Source organism: Sceloporus undulatus, chromosome 4 (genome assembly GCF_019175285.1).
Source record: "Sceloporus undulatus isolate JIND9_A2432 ecotype Alabama chromosome 4, SceUnd_v1.1, whole genome shotgun sequence".
NCBI classification, from domain to species: Eukaryota; Metazoa; Chordata; class Lepidosauria; order Squamata; family Phrynosomatidae; genus Sceloporus; species Sceloporus undulatus.
This window is the reverse complement of record NC_056525.1, coordinates 11,533,537-11,542,485: the sequence shown is the minus strand read 5'-3', so window position 1 is coordinate 11,542,485 and position 8,949 is coordinate 11,533,537. Positions and strand designations below refer to the sequence as shown.

General features: G+C 42.2%; 1 protein-coding gene across 1 annotated transcript; it reads left to right on the top strand.

Moving 5' to 3' along the window:
* Positions 1–330: 330 nt before the first annotated feature.
* Positions 331–8,554, top strand: LOC121929732 (MRG domain binding protein). Its single transcript, XM_042465596.1, has 5 exons — positions 331–753; positions 2,367–2,488; positions 2,746–2,827; positions 5,326–5,400; positions 7,158–8,554. The coding sequence occupies exons 1-5, from the start codon at positions 453–455 to the stop codon at positions 7,346–7,348; spliced, it is 771 nt and encodes a 256-aa protein (XP_042321530.1). The 5' UTR covers positions 331–452; the 3' UTR covers positions 7,349–8,554.
* The last annotated feature ends 395 nt before the right edge of the window (positions 8,555–8,949 follow it).

Here is an 8,949-nt window from a genome sequence, read left to right as displayed (position 1 = left end):
GCCGTTAATGGGAAACGACTTGAAGGCAAACAACAACAACAGCAACAACAAGGGGGTTTTATTTGTTGATGATTTAATTAAAATAGGCAAGTCACTCTCTCTCAGCCTCAGGGGAAGAATGTTTCAACACCCCTCTGAACAAACCTTGCCGAGGAAACCTCACCATACAGAAACGAACTGAAGCTAAATAACGACAACAACAACAACAACAACAATAAAGTTTATTTATATTTCCCGCCTCTGCCAAGGATCGAGGAGGGATTACATCAACAAAACAATACAAATACAGCTTGGAGGCACCCAATTTTGGCAACAACACCACGACACTGGGCTTCAATCTTGGGAGGGAGGGAGGGAGGGAGGGAGAGACCAACCTCCGCCATATCCCTCTCCCGGAGCCGCCAGGGGACGCTGAGGCCCGGCCTGGCCCTCCTCTGTCGACCGAGGCGGCGATGGGCGACGCAGAGAGCTCTGCCTCGGAGGCGTCGGGCCCCACGAAGGCCCTGGCTGTCCCCGCCGTGGCTCCGGAGCCGCCTCCCTCCTCCTCCTCGCAGGCCTCGGCCTCCGAGGAAAGCGCGGCCTCCTCCGCCAGCGGCGCCTCGGCCTCGGCGGGGGCCATGCCGACCCCCGCAGCCGCCACCGCCGCGCCTCCGCCTCCGCCGCCCCCGCTTCCCCTGCCGCCCGTCCCCGTGGTCTGGAGCCCCGAGGTGGAGGTGTGCCTCTTCCACGCCATGCTGGGACACAAGCCCGTCGGTGAGAGCGAGGAGGAGGGTGGCCGGGAGTAGGCCGCAGCTGAAGCCTCGGGCTCGAGTAGGGACCCAGGCCGGGTTGGGCGAGGGGAGGGCGCGCTTGAGTTTGTATGGAGGATATTGTAAATAAGGAATTGAAAGCAGGTGGCCAAAAGCACACAGAGACGGCCTCGAATGGCCAACAGTTCTTTTTCATTTATTCAGTGTTTTAAAAGCCCAGACTTTTTAAACGCTGGATAAAAACACTTGTCCGCCTTAGCGCTAAGAACTCTGGGAATTGTAGGCCTGTTCCAGACTGCCAAAATAAAGCTGCTTCGGGTCTCTTTGGAGGTACGCTGTTTAAATGATGCATGCATCCTAAGAATCTGGAAGCTGCCCCAAAGCTGCACTCCAGTGCTTAGGAATGGAGTGTGGCTTTGGCGCGACCTCCGGACTCTTAGGACCCATGCATCATTTAAAGAGCATACCTCCAAAGAGACCCAAAGCAGCTTCATTTTGGCAGTCGGGAACAAGCTGTAGTTTCATGAGACATTCAGACCCAGAACACTCTGCAGAAATGACCCAGTTTGGGACAGCTTGGGCTGCCCTGGCTCAGTGCGAGAGGATTCTGGGAATTGTAGTTTTGTGAGACTTTAGGGCCAAAACACTGCAGAACTGTTGTTATTATTATTACTACTACAGTATTAGCATTTCTTTATAGAGCGCTGTGAGATTTGCGCAGAGCTTTACACAGCAGGAGTCAAAATGCCGTAAAATCCCCGCCATAGGCATACAATCTAAACATCGACACACAAGATCAAAAAACGACTCTAAAATAATACAACAAGGAGCACATGAGCATCACGTGGAAACCTATTCTCAGCATCCCTCTCCCTGTCATTCCCATGTGAAGGATGGAGGCAAGTCTGTGGTACTATCTGCCAGATGTTGATCACAGACTCATGCTGGAGGGCCTACAGATGCCTAGGGAAGTGTTTTCTCTAGGAACTTCTGCGTTCTCCAATACAACTCTGTGGTCAGCTTCTGGTCAAGCTGCAAATATGAAGAGCCAACTCTGTGTGTGTGTGTGTGTGTGTGTGTGTGTGTGTGTGTGTGTACAGTCGCCCCTCCATTTTCACAGACCTGGCTTGTTCGCGGGTGGCAAACAGAGGGGGACAAAATGGGGCGCGTGCCACCACCATTCAAACCAATGGGGCTTGAATACTGGCGATTTTTCATTTTCACAGAGGGGTCCAGAACGGATCCTCTGTGAAAATGGAGGGATGACTGTATATATGATTAATTAATATTCACTAGCCTGTTTCTTGGTCACCTGATGTTGGTTGTTTCCTGCTTCTGCATTGTAGATCCTCATGGAAGCTGCAGATTTTTCAACAAGGCTCATTCCTCACTGCGTTTGCACTATAGTTTGTGTCTGGTTTCTTGTTACTTCCAATTACGTTATTTTATTATTTATATGTTGCAAAAAGCCCACTTACAGAACTGCACTATCTATGGTCATAATCAGAGATTTGTTTCATTAACTTATTATTTCCGATATTTTTATATCTTCTCCTATGTGAAGGTAAAATGCACCTTGGTGAAAGTGATCTTTGTTTTCCCCTCTTCTTCCATCAGGTGTGAATCGGCATTTTCACATGATCTGTATCCGAGACAAGTTCAGTCAAAATATTGGGAGACAGATTTCTTCTAAAGTCATTTGGGACCACTTGAGTACCATGTACGACATGCAAGCGCTAGTGAGTGTTTCCAGTCAAGGAACTGAGGCCAGTTAAAAACCATTCTTAAAGGAAACCTCTCATTCTCTGCCAGCGAAGAAGGAGCCTTCCATGAATGGGCTAACTCCTTCTGCCTTCCAGGCAAGACAAGGCATGGCATTATCTTAACTAAATTAGATTTGTGAATATACCACCCCTTTGCATTTGTTTTAATAAAAAATCAATTGTAGATATCGCCAAGCTATTTCAATACAACTACTACTTTTTTTGTTTCTAAGCATGAATCCGAGATTCTTCCCTTTCCCAACTCAGAAAAAAACTTCATTCTCCCTGAAGAAATTATTCAAGAGGTAAAAGAAGGTGAGATCTATTAATCACTTTTTTTAAAATCAATGCCATCTGGTTTTTATATACCAGTTTTAAACCTGGGACTCTTCCATTGTTCAGTGTTTTTCACTGTAATCCTATACATGCCTATTCAAACCTGAATACTATTTATATGTATACAAGATTGGAATCTTAAAGTACAATTCAGGATGTTGTTTGTTGTTGTTGTAATTTTATAGTACAGTCCAGGATGTTGTTGTTGTTATATGCTTTCAAGTTGTTGCCGACTCAGGGCAACCCTAAGGCAGTACTTCTCAAATAGTGGGGCAGGCCCCCCAGGGGGGGCACGAGGCTCCGTAAAGGGGGGCGCGAGGCTCAGGATACAGTGTTATGCAGAGGTGTACTTATAACAGTTTTATAGACAAATGATACTATTTACAGTCGTGCGGGGGGCGCGAAATGTTTTCTTCTTCCTGGGGGGGCATGACAGAAAATAATTGAGAAGCACTGCCCTAAGGTGACCCTATCATGGGGTTTTCTTGGCAAGATTTGTTCAGAGGGGGGTTGGCCATTGCCTTCTTCTGAGGCTAAGAGGGCATGAGGCTGAGAGAGCAAGGAGGTATACAAGAGGCATGAACATACTAGGTATGACACAAGTACAGTACTGTACATTATGATAGCTCTATGATTGGACATGACTTGACAACCTTGTCAATAGGGAATACAAAGGTACTTATACTTTTATGATAGCAAAATTTAATTTAAAAAATTCAAGGGCATCAAAACTAGCAATTTATATAAATACTAACTGTAAAGCTTTAAAAAGCATGAGCAAATCAATATGTTTTAACCTGGTACCAGAAGGATAGTAACATCAGTGCTAGTTGAGTGCATTCTGAAGAAGGAATGGCATCTCTGAGACAGACTTTTATGCTGAGATAGCATAAAGCCTTTGTGATCTTACTGGCTCAGAGGTTAGGAGAGTGACACAGATATAGTTGTCTGTCCAGCTGTGTTTTGGAATTATCTAATTTTTTATAGAGGAGTATGTTAGTACCCCATAGACAGAAAAAAAATATTGACAAATTTGAGAATGCTGAAACAGGAGATATTGCCTAAGCAGGACTAATGATGGGGATGGAGCTGTGATAAACAAACTCCGTAATGTATTTTAGATTACCCACTGTTTTTAAAAGCATTTTTTTCCTTTTTTGAACTCTCGCATTTCTCAGTGGTAGAGTAAATTACATAATGGATTTGAAGGAAGAAGATTCAGATTATACTAAAAACAAACAATTGATGAAACAATTCTGATTTGTAGCTACATATTAAACTATTGACCTTGGACTCCTTATTGGTAGAGATAATGGGTCGGCAAAGGCTCATGAGAACATCATCCTCTCCTAAACCACAGTTAGCAAAGTATCTTAGATCAGCCCAAAATGATTGGAATGTTTGAGGGTAAAGTCCTTGCAAGATGATTATCGTGCATGTTCATATTTACTGAAGTTACAGTTTTCAAAGGAAAATATCATCTGTGTTTGTTCAATAGCTCCTTTACCATAATTGCATATTTCTACTACTGTGGTTCTGACAATTCTGACAATTGAAAGATCGGAAGGTTGGCAGTTCAAGGCCTGAGTGCTGCTTGATGGGGTGAGCTCCTGTCACTAGTCCGAGCTTTTGCCAACCTCGCAGTTTGAAAGCATGCAGATGCAAGTAGATAGATAGGTACCACTTTGATGGGAAGGTAACAGCGTTCGGTGCAGTCATGCTGGGCTCATGACCACCAGAGCAGTCCTCGGTTTCGACTAGACATTCATGTCAAGGGGAAACTTTACCTTTAGGTTGAGTATCTTATCTGGAATTCCAAAATGAGAAAAATTCCAAAATCTAAAACATTTTGAGCTATGTATATGTATTGTATTTGCGAGAGCTTTGAGGATTTGTGAAATGGTGGGAGGCATGATTTGTGACAAGTGCTATGCTTGGATTTCCACCATTTCACAGATCTCTCCAGCCTCATTATGTCTCATTATGTACAGTGGACCCTTATTATACGCTTGGGTTTGGTTCCAAGATCTTCCATGTATAACAAAATCCGTGTATGCTGAAGTCCCATTAAATATAATGACATAGCAAAATGGTGTCCCTTATAAAAATGGAAAATCAAGGTTTGATATTTGAAATTTATACTTTTTTGAACATTTTCAAACCATGTATGCTTGAATCCGTGTATAAAAAATCAGTGTATAAGAAGGGCCGACTGTATATGCAAATACAGCTATTCTAAAATCGAGATATGGAACCCATCTGGTCCAGAGCATTTAGGATAAGAGATATTCAACTTGTAGTCCTCTGATATAGTTTGAAATAGCGTTACTCAGGATAGTAGGGAATGAATTATTCCTTTAATCCAGAATAGATTGTTGCCATGGGGACACTTCAGCAAATTTGGAGAACCTAAAAGAAGTGAGAGGAAACTAAATCTTTATGAGTGCCATCACTTTGTTCCTTATCATTCCTCACAGGTAAAGTGATGGCTGAAGATGATGTCAAAGAAGAAATAAAAGAAGAGATGGAATCACATGGAGGACCAGAAGAAGGTAATTTTAGCATGTGAAAACCATATGATCTATACGATGGTATTAGTTGTCTAAGACCTGATTGGCAACCACATCGTGTTAGAGAGATGCCAGCTGCTTATCCTAATTCTCTGATGTATTATAGAGAGGGTGCACTCTTAATACAGTCAGCACTCCATTTTCATGGAGAATCCATTCCAGCCCCCCCCCCCCGCGAAAATGGAATTTCACACATATTCAGGCCCCATAGGCTTGAATGAGGGTGTATGCCCCATTTCAATCCCCTCAGTTTGCTCCTCGCGAGTAAGCGAGGGTCGCACAAACAGAGTCCATGCAAACGGAGGGGCAATTGTAGCCATGTGTATAATATCAAACTTATAAACAAATTATTCAGTTTTTGCAAGTGCTTCTTGAATTTTATCCCTTCTTTTTCTGCATGATACTTTTAGGTGACTGTGAGACGTCTGAGAGTACTTCAAGGTCTTTCAGAAATAAATGGATGCATGACTTTTGAGAGACTCAGAGATATTGTGGCACATAGTTATAGGGCAGACAAACATGGAAGTAGAATATTGTCTTGGCAAGGATAAACTGCAGTTCATGCATATGTCTTTCTGTACAGTCTTGGTTAGGAGAAGAGCTGGAAGTGGGAACACCTCTCCTTAGATAGTGAACTGTACCTTCCACCTCTTCAGATTGCAATAGACTGCAAGTTTAGTTTTGGAATTACTTTTTCGTTGACATGGGTATTTTTAGTTAAATTCTGCCTCATTAAAAGTTCTGTGTAATCTGAAAGCTGATAAACTTCTTCAGCTAGAAAAACAATCTGGCAAACAGGTGAGATAAAATCCTCTAGCAGACTTTTTTTCTTTTTGTTCTGATTTCATATTTTGCTATTCTTGCAGTATTTGCAGCACCCAGCTGTGCTATTCATTTATTTTTCCTGCCATGTCAGACTGTAAGATCGGATAAGATTTGTTACCACCTCAAGTTGTGCTACATTATGCATGTACTAGAGAAAAGCATTTGGGCTTTTGCTAGTAGTTCACATTACATTAAATATGTATTATGTGAAGGTTTTGCACTAGATGGTTCTAAAGAAGGGCGTTTTTCCTCTATTACTTGTAAACTGATCCGACTGTACTGCTAAAACAAGAGCTTCTATTTCCTCTGCTTTAATGGCAGCCTAGTCTATTCACAACTCAGCCCAGGCAGCTGGTGGCCAGGGATGGTGGGAGCTGTAGTACTCCATCTGGAAAGACACAGGTCCCCTGTTCCTGCTTTACATTGAAAATCTTATTTTAAACTCAAGAAACAACCCTTTGAATAGCAGGGAGATGGCAGTGTTAGACATCCCATTCCAAGATTGCTTCTCCCCAGTTCCCAACTGCTTCATTTATGCAGGCATTTATAACACAATTTACAATATCAGTGGCACTCCCTGACAGCCAAGTTGTTTGGACTGTGGGGCAACTTGCCTTTTAATTGACAGCAATCAGAATCATCAGAGTAGTGCATCTGATATTTGCAAAATAACCTGTGCTTGTGATGCACACAGCTGACCCTTTGGCCCTGTGAAGGGCTGAACAAACTGCTCATGTTTGATTGAGGATAACAAATGTTCACAACCATAGCAATAGCCACCTGTAAAACGGAGGGTAGCCCAGCATGGAGTTAAATGTATACGTGCCACTGGCATGAGAGGCTTGCATACACCTAGTTGGTGGCCACAGTGCAATAGATGATGAGGTATACTCTTTCTTGTGATTTTATTTCAGTATATGCATCACTGGGAAGCCTGGCAAAAACAGCTGAAAAGCCAAGTGGCAAGGAGAAAGAGAGAAGCTCATCTGAATCTGGATCCAAAGAAGGATCAGATAAAAGGAAGCGGAACAGAGTCACAGAGAAAGTCTTAAATGCAAACAGCAATCCTTCCAGTCCAAGTGCTGCAAAACGGCGCAGAACATAAGCAGTAACAGAAGAAGACGGGAATGTGTTTGAACTGTGAAAAGGTTTTGTGACATCTAGCTAGTTAGCATAAGGGGGAAATGACTAATAAGTGGGCAGGCTTTGTGAGGGAAATGCGAGTTTCACTGTCTCCCTTCAGAACAGATGGGTTGCTGTTCAGCAGGAAGAAGTTGGTAGTTTCATCCTCAGAATTTTGGATGAGAGGTAGGCTGTATGTTGACTGAGAAGGCCTGGTGGGGGCGGTTTTGGTTAACATATTAGTGCCACATTGCATATTCAACTTCACTCCTAGACTGAACATTTGTGGAAGTGAGGGAGCCACAGTCCTAAAACAGTTGATTTCAGTTGTAGGTCATTCTTGTGCCATGAGGTTGAGTTACTAATTTTGATGACTGCAGTATGGTTATATTCAGTAGTGTTTGTCTACCAACAGAATATAGCAGTACCTGTTCTTCCCTACAAAGTGCCCATGCTTTAGAGAACTGGAGGACCTTCAAGCCAGTTTGGAAAGGTGCAAGAGGCTTGGAGTAGGGATAGGATGGCTACTTGTGTGACACTGGTGAGTTACTGTTCTATGAGAATTTACTATACCAAATACCAGTGAGTCTTCTTGAAAACTGCACAGGATACAGACAGTCTGTATATGAAGAAGAAGAATTTTCCTTGCTTCTGTTATAAACAGTTTTGCCTTTCAGAAACTGGAGAACTAAATTATTTTGTCAGATTGTAGAAGCAAATCAAAGACATTAGTATGTATTTCTGAATATAATAGCTTATCACATTTCATGAAATCGAGCTGAAAATCACTCGTCTCAAGTGATATAAACAGGAGGCTTTGCTTCAACTATTTGTACTGTATAAATATCCCACATGAGTGGGAAGCTTTTGCCAGACTGGGATAATAATGTAAATACGTTTTTTAGAATCCATTATTTAATTTACTAGAAAAGTATTATTTTTGTCAGGAGTTCGTAAATGGAGCTAATGTTAAAAATTGTAACTTTTGCATTGATTTCCTTCCAAAAGAAGTTTCAACTTCAAAACCAAGATGTTGAAACCTTTATTTCCTTTATTGTTTCCCTGTCATTGTCTTCAAGATATTGACCTGTTCCCTGAAATGTAATCTTATTTTGTTGGACTTGGAAAACATATTTTTGTAAGAAAAACAATAAAAAGAAAAGGAATGAAGGTGGCTAAAAGTTGTCCAGTTATGCCTCTGTGTTAATCTTTATTACTCAGTAAAAGAACTCTAGCCCATGTTTGTTGTGTTGTAGTAACCTTTCTTATCTTAATAACTAGGGATATGGTAGATCCACATTAATTTTACTTCATAGACTAAGATTCATTTCCAGAGATTTGCGGAAGCATTTGTGTTGTGCAAAATTTACTAGATAAGCTAGACTTAATAATCCCTTAAATTGGGAGATTCCTATGTATGATTGTCAGTGACTGACTACAACCCCATAAAATGACCCCTTAAACCAGGCAGCACTCCAGCTGAAGCCTTTCCAAGGCATTGCAGATCAGGATACAGGGAAATGACTGCATCACTGTCCCAGTTATGGGGCTGGGTTGAGAAAAGCAGCTGTAGCAGAACCTCAA